General features: G+C 38.0%; 1 protein-coding gene across 2 annotated transcripts in view; it reads right to left on the minus strand.

Annotated features, from left to right (window-relative positions):
• LOC121728066 (dynein axonemal heavy chain 7) overlaps positions 1 to 18,863 on the minus strand; it is a 74,165-nt gene that overhangs the window by 19,561 nt on the left and 35,741 nt on the right. The window contains exons 39-62 of one of the 2 annotated variants that reach the window (XM_042116175.1): positions 18,502 to 18,677; positions 16,348 to 16,499; positions 16,072 to 16,219; positions 15,487 to 15,699; positions 14,870 to 15,042; positions 12,364 to 12,505; positions 11,632 to 11,745; positions 11,168 to 11,278; positions 10,545 to 10,733; positions 10,208 to 10,437; positions 9,798 to 10,023; positions 9,487 to 9,669; positions 8,320 to 8,331; positions 7,986 to 8,211; positions 7,323 to 7,664; positions 6,409 to 6,479; positions 6,122 to 6,279; positions 5,755 to 5,908; positions 5,491 to 5,624; positions 5,130 to 5,403; positions 4,885 to 5,026; positions 4,308 to 4,486; positions 3,749 to 3,912; positions 3,083 to 3,224 (exon numbers count right to left, since the gene is read on the minus strand). In XM_042116175.1, the coding sequence (XP_041972109.1) occupies positions 3,083 to 3,224; positions 3,749 to 3,912; positions 4,308 to 4,486; positions 4,885 to 5,026; positions 5,130 to 5,403; positions 5,491 to 5,624; positions 5,755 to 5,908; positions 6,122 to 6,279; positions 6,409 to 6,479; positions 7,323 to 7,664; positions 7,986 to 8,211; positions 8,320 to 8,331; positions 9,487 to 9,669; positions 9,798 to 10,023; positions 10,208 to 10,437; positions 10,545 to 10,733; positions 11,168 to 11,278; positions 11,632 to 11,745; positions 12,364 to 12,505; positions 14,870 to 15,042; positions 15,487 to 15,699; positions 16,072 to 16,219; positions 16,348 to 16,499; positions 18,502 to 18,677 (4,055 nt within the window). The remainder of the gene's footprint in view (positions 1 to 3,082; positions 3,225 to 3,748; positions 3,913 to 4,307; positions 4,487 to 4,884; positions 5,027 to 5,129; positions 5,404 to 5,490; positions 5,625 to 5,754; positions 5,909 to 6,121; positions 6,280 to 6,408; positions 6,480 to 7,322; positions 7,665 to 7,985; positions 8,212 to 8,319; positions 8,332 to 9,486; positions 9,670 to 9,797; positions 10,024 to 10,207; positions 10,438 to 10,544; positions 10,734 to 11,167; positions 11,279 to 11,631; positions 11,746 to 12,363; positions 12,506 to 14,869; positions 15,043 to 15,486; positions 15,700 to 16,071; positions 16,220 to 16,347; positions 16,500 to 18,501; positions 18,678 to 18,863) is intronic. The other variant, XM_042116183.1, reaches the window with a different exon arrangement.

An 18,863-nucleotide genomic window follows, 5' to 3' on the forward strand; every position in this document is an offset into this window, starting at 1 on the left:
ATTTTTCTGAAACCCATACTGGTTAGGGTTTATAATGTTATTCTTAAACAGGTAGCTGTTAATTTGATCACATAGAAATCGTTCAATTATTTTATCAAGACAAGATAATATTGTTATGGGCCGATAATTATTATAATCTGTGTGATTGCCTTTTTTATATATTGGTCTTACAATACCTATTTTTAAAAGATCTGGATAGATTGAAGATTCAATACAGCAGTTTATCAAATGTGTAATTATTGGTACCATTTTGTTTGAAATATACTTAATGTCCGCTGCTCTAATTCCATCAAAGCCTGGGCTTTTTTTATCATTTATACTGAGGATAATTTTTTTAATTATTTCAGGGGTTGCTTTCCGAAGACGCATGCATCTGTCTGGTACAGTGGAATAGGTATCTCGTGAGAGAATGGGTATCGAGCATGAATTTTTGTTGGTTAAATTTTTAACGTTTTTATCAAATTCCTTTGCAAAATTATTGGCTATTTGGAGGGGGCTTAACTTGAATGATTTTAAAATAATGGATTCTATGCTGGATGTAACTTTACCGGTTAAATTATTTATAATTTGCCAGATTTTACGAGGATTTTTAAAGTTATCACAAATATTTTTCATTGTATAATTATTTTTAAGTGTCTGTACATATTTATTTACTTTATTTCTATATTTATTGTATAATAATCTATTTTTAACGTTATTTGGATCTTTATGCCAAATGTGAAAGAGTTCATCTCTTTTTTTACACATTTTCAGAAGGGTTTCATTACTCCATGAGCACAACTTACGCTTACTTAGCTGGTTGCCAGGACTAGTACTAAATATTATGCATTTATCATAAATTGTGTTAAAAATTTTGTGCATGTTATTAACAATGTCATTTGGATTTTTTAACAACATCAGAGAATCCCAGTTTATACATGACAACTCAGAACGAAGCTTCTCATTATTTAGTTTAGTAAACATTTGGGCCGTAGGCTGCTTTAAGTTACATTGAGCGCCGAGTATCGCACAGCCGGTTATACAGTGATCAGCTGGTGCGTCACTGATAACGGCCGTATAGACTTCGTGCGCTGTAGTATTTCTAATCAGAATGTGATCTATGCATGACTTGGTAATAATATCTCCGTATTTCTCAGTACGTGTGTAGTTATTAATACCACATATAAAACCCAAGCTACTAATCTTATTCAAATATTTTGTGATAATAGGACTCGGCTTTTTTAAGTCCAGGTTCATATCACCCATTATGATAAAATTTTGTTTGCTGGGAAAGTTATCAATTAGACTAGACAATTCTGTGACAAAGTTCCTTTTGTTTGAGGTAGGTGGCCTGTAAATTGCACATATACTATATTTAGCATTTAATACACTTATTTCACCTGATACACATTCAAAGTTATTCACTGTAAAGTTGGACTGAGTAAAGTTTAGTGAGTTATGTACATACAATAAGACTCCACCACCTCTTCTTTGAGTTCTTAATTTAGAGAACATAGTATAGTTAGGTAAATTATATAAATTACACACCTCCTGTTTTATGTTAGCTTCTGTTATCAATATCAAATGAATTGGATGTGTAGAATTAGTAACAATCCATTCAAGACTATTAAAGTTTTTGTACATCGAACAAATATTCACATGAAAAAGTAGTAGTGATTCATTATTAAGCGGTAGTTTATCTGTAAAGTCATTCCAGTGCGTATATTTTAATTCTGTTAATTTACCATCAATTTTATCATCTAAGTCCATCTAAAACATAAGGACTATATTATATATAATAAACATAAGGACTATATAAAGTTTTTTCAGGCTAGTTAATTCAATTAAGGACATAGATTATCTTTTATACGTAAAAAAGGAATATTGAAATAAAAAGTATGAAAAAGTTTCTCAAACCGGTTTATCGAAGACTTTTTGGGCTCCTTTTAATGTAGCTATATCCGCCTCTGAGCGCACCATGAGAATCTTGCTCTTCTCATGTTGCCTAATCAGGACTGCACCATTTTTGCACCAGATGTAGGAGTATAGTTGCTTTAATTCTTCTTTGGATTTCCATAGCAGATATGCTGTGTTAGGTGACAAGACTTCCCGGAGATACATCTTGTCGCTGTCCTCTCGTCCTATGTGTGTAGTGGATAGCGGGATGGATTTTGCTGTCTTCAGCCATTGGTTTCTGGCTCCTTCTCGCAGACACACTACAATAGCTGGTTTTACAGGTTTCGTATTCTTTTGATTCATGGCCTTTGGCCGTTTTCTATACGCTTTAATTATGTTTTGTGGATTCTGCTCTAGAACAGTGGCTAGTTTTGAGGCAATTTCCTGAGGATTTTCGTTTTCCATTTCCGGAACTCCACATATTTCTAGTTGATTGGCTAGTTTCTCTTGTTCCATTTGTTGCAGTTTAATTTCAAGCTTTTCGTATTTTAGACTTATATTTTTAAGGTTGTTTTTTACATCTATGCACTGGTTCTCAATGATTTTTAGGTTATGTTGGTGATTTTTCATTTCTGCGTTAAAATCATCGATTTTATCCGAGTAGTATTTCAAGGTGCGCTGTAATTCTTCTGTGATAATTTTTCTAACCTCCTGTTTAATCTCCTTTAACACTTGTTGCACAAGGTGTTGCTGCGTGTCTATTTTATTTGGATCAAATGTAGATGGGGATTCGATTTGATCCTCGATGTCGTCTTCCTCGGGAACAATGAATGATAAACGCTTCGGTTTTATGGAATCGGTACAAGTTTTGCACTTCCAATCCGCCGAGTCCGCTGAAAGCGCTGTCAATTGTTCGACGGACATGTTGGCACAACCGGCATGCAGCCATTTGTTGCATTTATTGCATGACAATCCCGGAGATTTTTTATTTATCACTTTAGAACATTTACTGCATTTAACCATTTTCTTAGATTTTATTAGTTTTTATTGCAAACACAGTTAAATTTGTGTATTTTGGCGATACGTAACGATGTTTATTGTGCGCGTGCTCCGGTGTTGCCAGAACGAGTGGATTGGATGACTATTTCTACATTTGAATTCCTATTAAAGTTTGTGCATAAAATTATATAGATAAATCAATAGTTACCTCGAACGAGTCTAACTGAGTGTCCCAGGGCGCTGGCAGCGGCTGGTTTTGAGGATCGACGGCGTTACAGAACGCTTCCCACTTTTTCATATTAGACTTGAAGTGGTCAAGTATGCCACGGAATTTTTCCAATTCGTTGAGCCTATACGAAAAATGACAATTCTCGATTTATCAAAAAATAATTTCTTTACAAAAAACCTTCTTAAGTTCTTATACAGGAGATTTTTCTGTTTACGTGGCAGTCGTTTTCTTTCTTATCCTTTTAATTAGGCTCTATAAAGCGACGCATCACGACGTTTTGAATTTAATTACAAAGCCAACCCAATTATGGTGTTGTGCATCTGTAATGGCACATGTGGCAATCAGCCCCGTGGAAATTACCAGCCAATTAAACGTGAATTAAGTTAGAGCACTTGATGAAGCGGGAACGGGATTCACACACAAGCCTTTCATCATCGTGGTTTCGTGTCAATTAGTACAGTATCGAATGAATCAATGTATCTATATATTTTATATTTACATATTATATATATAGATACATTTATCTAAGTTATTTGTATTCCGGAATGTTTTTTTATGGATCATAACTAATTTGTATATTATGGTGTGTGCTGAATCTGATGATAGTTCTTACAAGCTAAAACTTACGATTATATCCATACCCACCCAATAAAGTCCTTCCATGCCTGAGGTCCTAGGAAGGAGGAGGGGTTATCGGGCACATGTCGTGGTTGCGCACCCGCCAGTAAGAACAGCACGTGCGCCGGCGACAGACGGCCCTCCGCAGTCTCTATCGTCATCGTCAGCAAGAGGGAGAATACTAACTTATCCTATTAGGGCAAATATCGGAAAAACAGATTAGAAGTTGAAAACTTTAGAAGAAAAACTTGTTCATAGAGGCACGTATTAGGGTGCGTTTCCACCAGAGCTGAACTAAACAGTGTTAATAGGGTATATTTTTTTGAAAATCAATAGAATCGCTTCATTGGCCTGACCTCGCTCGGCGAAAATTGGATTTTAAAAACACATTCATCGCACTGCAACTAAGCTCAGCTCCGGAAGATATTATGCAGCCTGGAAATAACGAAGTATCAAGTATAGCTTAATACAAATTAAGGTTTTCATTATTTCACAAGCTAACTTAAAAATTAGTATATTTCACAAGCTTAGATAAAAAGTATTCAAGGAATAAATCAAGCATAATATAAGAATCATCGTTGCTAACCTTCTCAAAGAGACTTCTACAGATATTATTGTAGAGCGAGTAAGTGAAGTGCGTGCGTAGTATGTTGAGGCGCTGCGGGATATCGTCCACTCTGTCGGTGTTGTCGATGGACGACGTGAACAGACCCTCGAACCAGCCCAGTGAGTATTGGTACATCGGGTCGATGCTTGCTAACGAAGCTGTATTGAACGATAATAGAAGATAACTTTACAGTTATAAATAAGCTAGCTGTCCCGGCAAACGTTATCTTGACATATAAAGTATATCGCCCATAATATTATTTTATTGAAGTGACTAAATAAGTATGGCACCATGGCAACATCCATCGCTATCCCGTCGCACAAACAATAGTCGCCGTCAGTCTCGAGTTGTAATAATTTAGTATTATTTATTCAACAAATGCACTTATCAATATAAAAAGTAGCCAGTAGCCGATTCTAAGACCCACTGAATATGCATATAAAATTTGATGAAAATCAGTAAAGCCGTTTCGGAGGAGTACGGTAACTAACTTTGTGACACGATAATTTTATATATAAGATAATATATTATAGGATATTGAACTACTGTAACTTACCAATCAAGAAGAACAAATTCGTACAATGGACAGCAATAGGCACGTAGTTGTTTCGAGCCTCATCGATAGCTTTTTCTGTGACCGCAGCTACCTCCTGTTTTTCTTTGATTTCATTTGACGTATCTTTAGCTGAGTTTAAAACCTAAAACAATGTTCTTACTCTAATGCCCATCACCCCCATACATAATGCTGACTGCTGACTTCATTTTCTATCACTGCAGCAAGTAACAAATCACACAAGTTACCTGAACAGCTTCTTCGTCTTCCAGCAAGTGTTCCGACGTGGAAAGAACATTTAGTATCTTCTTTTCGATCTCTTGCAATTGGCGGCGATGCTCAGCGCCTTGAGTGGTCAAGTCTGACTTAGCTTGCTGTAAGTCAGGTCTTTCCCTCGCCACCGTGCGCGCTAGCAGTTGCGCTTGAAGACCGTCGACAGCGAGCATGAAGTTTACCAACGTCACTCGTACGCTCACTTCTGGTAGGTAATGGGGATTCGCTAGCTTTGTGCTTATATACAACCTAAAAATATTTTAATTAAGATTGATGTATATTATAGTATCATTCACAAAATTGTCTTGAGTATTACGTAAACCATTTACGCTTTACCTGAAACTTTTACTGTATTCCACGATGGTATCCCCAATTTTTATACACAATGCTCCTCCTTGACGGAATGTCTGTTGCTGAAGTAATGGTTCGAGCATTGGGTCGAGATCTTCCAATACATTTTCTAGAAGCACCTAAATAAAAAATAATTTTTCTATAAACCGGTTTAATTTTTTTGTAAGTATACAATTATATTTTATAAAAAGACTACAACATTTTTGTCAATACTAAAAAATAATGTTACGTAATTTAAAATCAAATTACCGGTTGTCCGAACTGCACCGCATTTTCCATGACTCGACTCAAATCAGCCTGAGTCATTCGAACCACGCTGAGATTATTCGGCTTTTCCATATTTTTGATCCAACGATTGGCCTGACCCTGCGGATCAATCATCAGGGGCCACCGACGAGCACTCCTGCATTACACATTTAATATGAGAATCCTTACTAATATCATTAACGCGAAAGTGTATCTGTCTCTGTCGTCTGTCAAATAAGTTAACCAATCTACAACGCTAAGAATTTAAGAAAAAACTGGGAGCTACTAGGCAGTTCTGGGTGTAAATCCATAATAACTTAAAGCTCATGAAAAACCTCTTGTGAGTTTCAAAGGACATTAAAAACATTACTTTATAATAATAGCGCTCTCGACACTGAAATCGTCTGCGGGTAGGCCGTCGATGTTCCACTGCTGTATCGTGACCGGCTCCCCTAACGACTTGATCAGGCTGAAGTTGAGCGTGCACACGATACCGCACTCGTGACACGCTTCAGCCCATTTCTTTATCTAGTGAGAAGATACGTCGCTATTTTAGGAAATTCTACACGAAACAAGAAAAGGTAAAAACATTTTAAAGATATTTTTATGTACTTATTAGATCATTGTATGTATCAGGTCTGAAATATTTTTAATTACCTGTTCATTCCTAAATGATGCCGTAAATGGTCCCAAGTATGCAATAATACCAGACGCAATAAGAATGTCCCCTGAAATAAAATACTCATGTATCTCTAAACTTTTAAAACTGTAGAAATGACAATTCTGTACCTTAAAGATATCCAAAAAATAATAAGCGGGGGCTGTTACTACATCGCTATAGAAGCCAAAACAAACAAACAAACTGTGGTTAGTTTTTTATCTGACTGTCTGTCTGTATGTTTGTTCCAGCATCACACGAAAACTACTGATCCGATTTGAATACGGTTTTCGCAGATATGTTTATCTTCTTCCAACTTAACATCTGGTGTATAAAATTTTTCCCCCACACCTAAGAGGGGGTCAGATATTGTATCAAACTTTTTTTTAACATGAAAAATACTGATCCGATTTGAATATGGTTTTCGCATATTTGTCTTCTTCCAACTTCATATCTGGTGTATTCCCCCCCCCCCCCCCCCCCCCCCCAACCCTCAAAGGGGACCAAAGAGGGGGCAGATTTTGTATCAAACTTTTTCTTGAATAAACTTACATCATATTATAAACTGCATTTGCCCCCCCCCCCCCCCCCCCCTCCTGGTAATGTTGCCAAGCAAAAACATGTTGCGTCGTTAGTGTTGAGTTAATTCTTATTTCTTAGAAACAATATTATAAATGCGAAAGTGTATTTGTTTGTTTGTCTTTTCTTCGCAGCTTAACGAAGCAACCAATTGACTTGATTTTTGGCATCGACTTAGTTGAAAGGATAGAGAGTAACATAGGCTACTTTTGATCTTGGAAAAACATCATGTTTCTAAAAGAGATTTGCAAGAATATTCGTATTGTACACGATTTTCGAATTCCACGCGAGCGAAGCCGCGGGCAAAAGCTATGCAAAATACAAAAATACATACCTGTCAGAGAGTTATAAGTATCACGCATTGTCTTAGCAATTTCTGTCCATCTAATCCTCTCCCCTCCGAGACCCGATATGAGCATTTCAGCCCTCTTCAGTTTGTTGCTGCAGTCCAACACTTCCTCGTCCAACATTTTCTGTTGCTTACTCTGCTCAGTTAGCACGTTTTCTAGGTTAGCTAGTTTCTCCTGAACTTCCTTGAGCTGCGCTTGTTTGACAGCCAGGGCCGCCATCGCTTTGTCATACACAGCTTGAGCTTCGGCCAGCCGCTGTTTCTTTGGGGCTACTATCTTCGCCACTTTGTCGTATTTGGTCATTGCAATCACCCATTTGCACATGCCTGTTAATTTTATGTTTTAGTGAGAACCTATTATTATTAAAAGTATTATGTAAAATGCTAGATGTTTTCCGCGACCCCGTCCGCTTTCAATAAAATACTACGGGAGATGTACGTTTTTTCATGATAAAAAGTAAATTCTGTTCCGCTGTCAACTGTATATTATTATGTATGAAATATCATCAAAATCTTTGAAATCATCAGAATCTTACCAAAGGCTAAAATTTGTTTCTTAAAAATACTCTCGATAAAAAACTCATTGGCAAATTCATGTCAGACAATTTTCACAATGTACCGTATGCGAAATAAGGATTTTCCACATACCCTCGGCCGCGACGGACACGGTTTTAATTTTTTCTGGCACGAAGCCATCGTCCTGCATCACTGTCGCCATGAGTTTCTTCATTACGGCCGGCGGGATGTTGTCCTTATCGTAGTTCTGGAGGGTTTCCAAGAATTTGATGTCGTTGAGCAGCTTCTTGGATGGACCCCAATAGTCTTCTATAGTACCCACACCAGACGGGTTCGGAACTTTGTCTGGTTTTACCTCCTAAATATTGGTGTAGGTATTAGATGCCAATAAAATGGAAGTGAAACTACAATGAAGTTGGCAGATCTTTTACGTCCTTTTTAAAAGCTATTGAATTTTTATACTTACCGGGTCATCCCACTGAGTGTGCATAAAAATAAAACTTTTAATTAATTGTGTTCATACACTTTATTCAAGTGTAGGTAGCAAAAATTTACTAAGAAAACATTTATAAATTAATAATAATTGATAATAATAATTAGTGTTTTAAGAGCGCATATGACCCTAACTTGACTACATACTTTAACCTAGATCTACAAAATCTGTAAGGACTAGAAAACTGATTTTTTGACACAAGTAACTTCAGTTCATGAAGATTAAATGCTCAAGACGAAAACACGATTACTCAAAAAATGCTCGATGGTTTCTTTTTTACAAAAAACCTTGTTTTAGACACATTTTTGCTCGGATCTTCGAAGTTTGCTGTCTTTTCTTTAATATTTTTTAATATCTAAAAAGGTATTGATAAAACCTAAATTTGCTCAAAACACTTTTTTCATAATCATTATAGTTCGTCTTTTATTCAAGTAAAACTAACTAGGCGATGATTCCGCGCCGTCCTTTTTCACCTGGCATATGAAAGACGGGCGTGAGTGTGAAGAGAGAAGGACGATGATGGATTTTTAGAGTCAGGTGAGCTCTTAATATCGTACGTGATAAATCTACTTGTATCAAAATATATTTTGCAGCCTCGCTCCAGTCTTAGCTAATACTCGAACGACCTAAATATATCTGGGTTATATAAACAATGTATTCAGGTCGGCTACAACCTAAAGCTATAGCCCAGCATCGCTTTACTACCGAGTTCTTGTTTTTCTATGTTTCTAATTTTAGTGGAAATTTTATTTCCCGCAAGCTTGATTACTTTTAATACTTTACACAAATATTGTAAGCCTAAAATTAAACTATTTGCTTGACTATTTTAGTCAAGCAAATAGTTTAATTTTAGGCAAGCATTTATAAGGTTAATCAGAGTAGGTAAGTCTAGATATAAATTAATTTAAGTTAGCTAAATCAGCGAGTATTTTGTTTCCCTGGCACCACGATGCGCGGTGACACAACAAAAGATCGTAACCATAGTCGTAACTGCACTATGGTGCCAGCCAAAATAATTATTGCATTTATTTGGCATTAACCCGAAGCATTAACCTGAATTATCTGGATTTGCCCTGACAAGAGTTAGAGGAAATCGGATACGTTTGGAACTTTTAACTTTAAATTTACATGTTGACTTACCCTCAATATGCATATGGCCTCCATGACCAGGCGGATGCCTTTCGGTGGACTCTTCATGGTCTTGATGAATGTGATGTCCTGGGGAGTGAGCGTGTCCAGGGCAGCTAGAGCTGCGTTGAGAATTGGCATCGCCTCAGCTAAGTCCGCGTCACATTCGTCTTTTATTTCTTGGGCTTCTTTCGCCTGTTGAAAAAGTAAACCCATTTATGTGTCGAAACAATTTTTATTGTTCTGATTTATTTGTATACGTTTTTTTTAATATACTAAATAGCTTTATTATTATAAATTTAAATTTTATATATAAAACTTGCCTGTTTTTCAGCTGCAGCTTGGTCGACAAGCACTTCGGCTTCTACCAAAGCAACTGATTCCTTTTCTTTCTCTACTATAGAGGTAGTTTCGGCCACGGCTGCTGCCGCTGAAGCTAGTTTTGGTTGTAACACCTCCAATGCCTCTTGCAACGCCGCCACCGATTTAGCAGCCACGGCGAGTTGTTCCAAGCCAGTTAGATACCGCTTCTCACCCGATAGAAGTTCCCTATATTTTGTGAATTGATTTCAGTTAAGAAATAAACTCCGTGAGATGATGCACAAAAGTACCAACCAACCAACTATATTTTTGTATTGCATGTAGTGTTTTATATTACTTTACTGCGTTTGCATATCACGAAATAAAAAGTGTTCAAAACTCTATAAATCAATCGCTCAATAAAAGCACTTACGTTCGCTTCGAAGCGAGCAACGTTTTAAACGTGTTAATAAGCTCGAGATACGCTGTGGGTGTGACGTAGTTGTATCTCTTGAGTCGCAGCAGGAACTGGTCGGTGAGGTCCCTGGTGTCGGTGTGGAACATCTGGCACAGCTTGATGGACGTCTCCCGCTCCAGCTCAGTCAGCTGCACGTCCTTTAGAAACCTGGTGGCCACGGCCAGGAGCGCGTCGGCCGGCCATTCCTATAAAAATCCTTATGTTATGAAACTTTATTTCAAAGATTTCTTTTTATGTAAATACGTCATAAAATCATCGTGCAGCACTATACGATCAAGTAATGCTGCTTCACCTGGAACCAATCTATAGTGCAGCAGTTGACGAGCGAGGGGAACCGCCGTATGCGCGTGCGCAGTGCCGTGCCGGCGGGCGACATCGCCAGCACCACGTGCAGCTGGTCGCGCACCACCGACACGAAGTACGCGTACAGCGCTGGCGCGCTGCCGTCCGTCTGTAGCGACTTGTCGCGCTGACGGTCTATCTGTTTGACGAATATTTTTCATAATATAGCTTATATAGCGTGATTAAAACATTTAGCGCCTGTTTCTCCACTTGCTGATAAGTGACGAATAGGATATCCACCAACTAACTTGACAGATCAAGTAGGTATGAAGAATCTGTCGAAAAAGTTGTGAATAGCCTATTCGGCACTTTATCAGAAAGTGGTGTAACAGGCCCTTAGTATGTTTATGGCTAATAGAACAATCGTAATCTTGTCGAAGTCCGTATGTCCTGAGAGTGCAGTAGACACATTGATGAGTTTTATGTGACAGGTCTTCACATAGCCGTCCTGACAATATTAGGTCGCATACGGTATTATATCATGTATCATGCTATACCATTCATTATGATCAGAATATTACAAATTATAAAAGAAACATTAAAAAATAAGGAACTTCGTTCTAAAAGACTTACAACACGCATCTTCTCGCATAACTCCGATTTTTCATCAGCATTAAATATATTGGGCACCTCCCCCGAGTTAAGCATGTTGTTCACATCTTCCAGGAAACCCTCCTCTTTGATCTTAAAACAAAACCATAGACGATACAAACATTAAAATTGTGAATTTTTAAGAGATATAAATCAACAAAATATATAGTACAGGAATTACGTCGTAGTCAAACTTATGTAAATGAGCATGTTCAAATCCTAAAGCTTCCTTGTGGAATTTTAATATACGAGTAAAACCTGAATATTTCATTTTTAACACATTCTCTTCAACACACAGCAACGTGCTACGGTATAAATTGGCTCGCCATAAAATGTAACGTCGGAAATAGGTTCCGGGCAAAATACAGCTTCTCACTATTGATGGGAAAATCAATTCCATCGACGCGTCCAGTGACAGCTCACAGCGGTGAGAGCGTGCGGCTTACCTGCGACTCTATGAACAGGAACACCATGTGTAGATCCGGCGTACTCGACTTTTTCAATAACGTTTTCAAGTCCTCCCGCCACTCCGTTTTCCCATAAGTTCTACTCATTTCGACCTAACATCAAACAATGATATTATAAACTCGAATATAAATAAAACGTGTCCCAGTTTAAATAACATAACATTATAATAACCGTAGCGAAAACTGGCGTCGACACTGCTAGTATTTGCTTATGCAATTTTAAAATTCATGCTTCTAGTTGCGGGCTTAATCTGAATGCGAACATTCGCTAGCTCCAGCGCTCGGAGGCCATAATAGAGAAAATCCTATACGCCGTGAACGTAGCGGCCGCAGTAATATGCTCCGAAGTGGCGCTCACGGCCGTTAGACAATAGATATTACCGACTTTAATACCGCAACATTCAGAGCTGTTGTTCCACTTATTTCTATCAGCACAAATGTTAATTTATATTCTAAAGAGTTGCAATCAAAGCTTATAATAAGCATTTACCGAGTTTTATTAAAATAAACATTTTTTGTATTTAACTTCATGTTGTTCTCGAGGCAATTTGACTAACACGGTTATGGTTATTTTGTGAGTCATTACGGTGACTGAATTTTTTCATTCATTCAAGATTTCTGTGAAGTCATACCAAATTTCTAAGTAGATGCCAGACAAGGCACGGGACCTCGTCTCAAGTTATATAATATACCATAGATCATCATCATCACCTGGAAGAGGTCGTACTCGTTGATGTGAGCGGCGAGGCGAGTGAGTGACTGCCGGCCGGAGCCGCCCAGCCCCACCAGGAGCGCGTGCGAGCGCGGCTGCGCCAGCACGCGGCAGATGCGGGATACGTGCTCCACCGCGAATCTGCCCAAATATAATCAGGAGCCTGATTGACTATACGTGCTCAGATTCAGGTACAACAACATGATCGCGTAACAGCCGCACTAAGCGTTGATCAATGACCGCGTTGTAATTTTAGTGACCCACTGCACTTGACTGAAATCTATATAATTATAAAAATGAATCCAAATATCCCTAGGTCACGACATCACGGGTAAACGGCTGGACCGATTTTTATGAAATTTGGTATCAAGATACTTTGAGTCCCGGAGAAGGACATGATAGGATACATTTTATCCCGGAAAAATGAACGGTTACTGCACAATATACTTTTATGATTTGCGCGTAAACTATTCAATCGATTTTGATGAATTTTGGTATGGAGATACTTTGAGTCTCGGGAAAGAACAAGGGATACTTTTGTTCGCGGAAAATGTACGGTTCCCGCACAATAAACTTTCATCATTTTCGCCTAAACTATTCAATCTATTTTGATGAAATTTGGTATGGAGATAGGTACTTTTAGTCTCGGGAATGGACAAGGGATACTTTTTGTCCTGGAAAATGTACGGTTCCCGCGCAATAAACTTTTATGATTTTCGCCTAAACTATTCATCTATTTTGATGAAATTTGGTATGGCGATACTTTGAGTCTCGGGAAAGGACAAGGGATACTTTGGTCCCGGAAAATGTACGGTTCCCGCATAATAAACTTTTATGATTTTCGCCTAAACTATTTAATCTATATTAATGAAATGTGGCATGGTGATACTAATTTTAATCTATTTTTTCTTAATTATACCAATACGAATTAAATAATCATCGTTAAGACAGGACGACATCTATCGGGTCAGCTAGTTGTAAATAAAAAGGCCTGCAAGTATTTACAATCGTTGAGACGTTTAGTATTTGGCTGTAACAAAAAAAAGTTCAAATCATTTGGAAATGGAATTCCTTCACCGTGTTATAATATTATAGTAGGTAATTACTAATTAGAGATGATAGCTTATACAAAATATATTTACAACTATACATTGTATCCTTCATTATAAATATCTACCTATTCTGCACTTCGTATTATTCAATTTAAAAACTATTCAATGTTTTTTATTTATCTTTACTTATTCCTTGTACTAAAAATACTTTTATTTGGTTGAATAGAGCCTGAGCCCTGAAAGGCATGGCAAGAAAATATAGAGCCAGTGTATTTATTTCATGAGAAAGTATGCGTTGACTCTATTGCTCTCGTATTTTTATTAAGTTCCCATAAAATCCGGACGATGCATCTTAAAAGTACACGAAGGAAACTCGGGACGAGGAAACGAGGAAAAATTTTCTTACTTTTACGTAAGAAAAAGTCCAAAGGAAAAAGGCGACTCGCGGCGGTAAATTGTGTTAGCTCTTGCAAAGTTTAGAAATAATAATAATATAGCTAGTAAATGGATAGTAAAACCGTGTTAGCGCATTATATAATATATAAAGTAATAAAATAAAATAAGTCTTAAAATGGCCAAAAATTGGATTTAAGAAAATAAATAATGAACGTTTAAAAATATACAAAAAAGTGTAGTTTATTTTCAAACTTTGCCGTAATTTTATGTCGAGTAAAATGATTAGCTGATACGTGAATACGTAGGTGTAGGGTATGCCGTATGTAGGTGTATTAAATTGCAGTCAAGTATCAAATAACCCGGCGCCCAATTAGCGTCAAACGTGTGCGCCATGGAGATGAGCTGACGTGTAATACACTACACCTGATATTAGATCACACAAGTAGGCTATACATTTACAGTATAGTGACAGAAAAGTAGGAGGGTACATTTTAAAATTCAAAGGATTTTTACATTCGTGACATAATATTTTAGCTTTACACACTAAACTTCCAAAATTAAATTAAAGCTACAGTACTTTTTATATGTTACTTTACATTGAGACTTTGAAAGTACTGAACCGATTTTGGTGAGATTTAACACAATCGATTAACATAGACATGAGACAAAATTAAAGTTATAGACAATATTACGAGTATTACACGTGAATTTTGGTAGCGCGATGCTAATACATCGTAACATGGAACAATAAATATATCTCGTACAACCGAATACGTCTGTAATATAGTATCAGAAGTTACCCATAACCTCATGCCGAAATTCGCTCAGAGCCGTACATCTTTTCTAGATCAAAACTAAAAACTATCCTCTGTTATCAAAATCAGTTTAACTCAAAGACTCGGCAACGCACCTGCAGCTCTTCTAATGTTGCGAGTATCCATGGGCGACGGTAGTTGATTTCCCTCGGGCGACCCGTTTGCTCGTTTTCCCCATTTATTTTATATAAAAAAGTAGCAATATACTCAATTTCGGTAATAATAGCTTAGATACACGGTACCTGAAAAGAACGAGGTTCATGGGCTTCTTGGACATGTTGTTGTACTCTACGAGGAAGGCGTCGACGGTGGAGTTGAGGTGGTCCATGTTGACCGTCTCCATGTAGAAGCGCGTGTCCACCTTGGGGTTCGCGAAGTCGCAGTATATCAGCTTGCGGAGGTGGAGGTCCGTTATCTAGAACCAACCGGGTATGAGTCTAGTAATAGTAATAATTATCGCGTAAATCCAGTATCCACGTTTGATATATCTGTCGGTTTATGCTTAACCTTTCATTCGTACACAATAACTATATTGCTGAGTATTAAAAATGTTATTGTACTGTATAAAATGATAAAATCGTCACTATATCATATTAAGGCTAAAGTTTTAGAAAAATAAACGGTAATTAATGAGCAACCTAGTTTAATAATAATACGACTAGCACTATATAAAGTAATTTATGATATTATGATTTATAATAATTATTGATATTTCTAGCCAGCAGGCTGATTCATAAAATAACACTTATTTGGAAAGGGAAATCGACTCAATTCACTCATTTGCTCATGCAAAGCCATATCTCGATATTTACATTACAAGCGAAAAATCTGCAACAAAGAATCTGTATATTAAGCTTACCGGTTCACCCTCGTTGTCAGCAAGCCTCGCGAGCATGGTGTCGAAGTCATCATTGAGGTGCTGCGCGGTGGCGCTCCGGAGACAGGAGACCAGCCACTGTCTGTCGGCGTCTTCCACCAGGCGGTCGGAGAAAACGCGCAGGCACTCGTGCACCCACAGACGCTTCATGGACTGCAGGTCGGGAGTCACCTCGGGCACGGAGAGAAGCACGCCCTAATTAGAGAAAAATAGGACTGTAAGGCACATTGGCCGAGTCAAAGCTTAAGTCAACGCTTGATCGCATATATTCTAATATTTCATTTTTTTTTTATGTTAAAGAAATTTACAAAAAAAAACTTTATTTGATTGGTCAAGTAGACCTAATTATATTTAAGCAAATAACAATGGATACTTGTACGTAAATCTGCCTACCAAATAACGAAACGATTACTGAAGTTAATACGCTTTACAGTTTAGAATTACTAAATTTATTATCATTGCTTTAATTTCAATTAATATTAAAAGTTGCTGCAATAACATGCAGTCTTATTATATGAAAAAAATCAATACAATTATCTACTGAATAGTGAATGCTCTTGTATTTACCAAGATAACTCTTGAGAAGTCTCTCAAGTTGAAGGTATAATGAGACTTCGACGGCGTGGGCAGTAGGTTGAGACGACACTGCTTATATACCTCTAGAGTCGCGTCTACGATTTCTTCAATGCACGGATCAAAGTCCTTTGAAAACCCTCTAGAAGTACAATGAAAATATAAATGTATTTTTATTTCTTATTTACGCCCATACTTTACACATACTTATAAGTTATAACATACACACAACATCAGATGTCTTAGAAGCAATAACTAAAACATAGTCACCTTGTATCCAAGTGCCATAACATAATCTTGCCGAAAATGACTCGCAATGTTTCATCATCAAACTCGTCAATACAGAAGAACGAGAAGTGTCTGGAAAAACGTGGCGTCACCAACTTCGCACCGGGCGTGGGCTTAGCCATCGCGCACATGAACTGTACAAAAAATAATATAAATTGGTCAATGCTAAAAATGGAAACTTTTTGTAAATGTTAAGAGGATACAACAGCGGCTAGAGAAATGAAAAAAAAGTACGTGTAATATCTATAGCTGTCTCCCTTACCTCAAGCCTATACCGCAGAACGCGATAGAGACAACTGCAGAAAATCCAGAAAATCAACGATTCGTTGTCTCCTGATTCCTTCTCCAAAACTTAACCGATTTAAGTACTTTTTTCATTAAAGATTAAAAAAAGGCTTGAGCTGTGTTCCTATGTTTTGCTTTTTTTGTATAATCTAGCCAAATCTGTTTTCTGGACGTTTGAACACAGCGGAAAATCTGGCCATTTTTTTGGGTTTTTGAACGTTCATATCTTATTTAATAATTAAATTATGAAAAAAAAGAAAACATAGGGACATTGTATTAGTGGCCGTAGATATTCAGGGAAAAAATTATAACTCTACTAGCATTATCCAGGGAGGAAACAGGGGACAACGTTTGTATGGAAAAAAGGGCGATGTGGAATCCTCTTAATGCTGCGTTGATCTCATCTGTAATGAACGTAGCGATGTGCTACGCCACTACGCTACGCTTGCTACGCCGCAACCGCTACGCGTCGGCGTAGCTAGATAGGACAATAAATAAATTTAATGTAGACAGACGTTCACACGTTCATGTTACGTGTAACGTAACGTGAACGTGTGAACGTGTTTGTAAATAGGCATGTTTCGAATAAGATTGAAGTATAAAATATTTACAAGCTAATCGAGTCCCATGTGTAAACTCGCATTTCACATTGCACAAACGAGTCGTATGATAAGCTCGCTTTAAAGTCGATAAAAAAGCGCTCGCGACGAGTACAAGCATTTATTTTGTAAAGTTTAATATCGTAACATAAATCCCGCGTGATATTTTATCAGGATTACGGGCGAGAGGTTGGCGCGCCGCCAGCGCCGGCTCCGGGCGAACAGGTGGAAACAGAGATCAATTATAAAGGTGCTACGTGACGCTACAAACGACTGCCGGTGAAATATGCTCCGACTTTACACTCCAACTTTGTAGCTCACAATGACGCGCTTGCAAATGATAACGTGATATATGGACTTACAGAATAATGGAGGAGTTTTGTATCGGGATTTAGGCTACATTTTTAAAAATGAGAAATTCGATACTAGTGCTTAACAACATAAAGTAGCTCCTAATTTTATATTAGTGTGAATTTAGTATTAGGTAAAAGATTTTTCACGTTTTTGGTATTAGTAAGTACCTGAATGACCGAGCTTTGCTCGGTATAGCAAACACTCATTGACTTCGTGTTACTTAATAACGCCATCTGCTGGTCGTTAAAACAATTAGTTGCTAACAAAATAGTATTATTATTCGCCAATAGATGTCAGGAAGAGTCATATTTTTCAGTTTATCGATTATCGATAAAACACGAATAAAAAGACATTTTCTGAAAATGATTCCTAGCTAAAATATATATATATATATATATACAAGAATTGCTCGTTTAAAGATATAAGATATACTAAGGTCCACTTGCGTAGATGTGGGTTAAAGTTAACCCCGGATTAAATGTTATCACTTTCGTAAAATATATGAAGAATGTAAGAGACAACACACTATTTAACCCGGTATTAACTTTGACCTGTATCTACGCAAGTGGCCCTAAGTGTTTCTTTTACTCTCGTCTCTCACACATTCCCTCCCTTTTCAAACTTGCAGTCTTTTAGATAGATCATCCATTTCTCTTCCTTATACTATAACCGTACCCCCAGTGGCGAGGCCGTGTTCGCGTTCGTGGCGAATGCCCTGTTTGCCACCCCCTAGGGCGTGGCGAACAGGGCATTTGCCAAGGGCCTCGCTCTTGCAGGGGCCTTGCAATGTATTTTTTCGTAAGGCAAAGGGCCTCGCAAAGACCTGCCGCCCAGGGCCTCGCAGAGACTTTCGCCCGGGGCCTCGCAATGGGTAAGGCCGCCACTGCGTACTGCTCACCTGAACATCCAGCAGGTGCAGTGCAGCGTTGGTCTTGCGGTCGTACCACAGCTTGAGGTCGATGGCCTGCCGCAGCACCTCGACCGGGGGCTGCGCGCCGTAAGTCTCCGGCTGCGGCATGCTCACGTCGTCCACGAACACCACGCAGCGGCACCCGATAGGCGGACCGTACACACCTAGTGGGGAGTAACTTCAGTGCAGCCGGTGTGATAAGTGTAGTGTAAGTTACTAGTGACTACTACGCGGCGGTACCCGATAGACGGACCGTACATAGTGAGTCGTGAGTCATAGTCAAATAATCGTAAAAGTAATAAAAGTCTGTATTTGTTACTACCACCACAGCAGCACCAACAAAGGCAAAT

Source organism: Aricia agestis, chromosome 1 (genome assembly GCF_905147365.1).
Source record: "Aricia agestis chromosome 1, ilAriAges1.1, whole genome shotgun sequence".
Taxonomy (NCBI): Eukaryota; Metazoa; Arthropoda; class Insecta; order Lepidoptera; family Lycaenidae; genus Aricia; species Aricia agestis.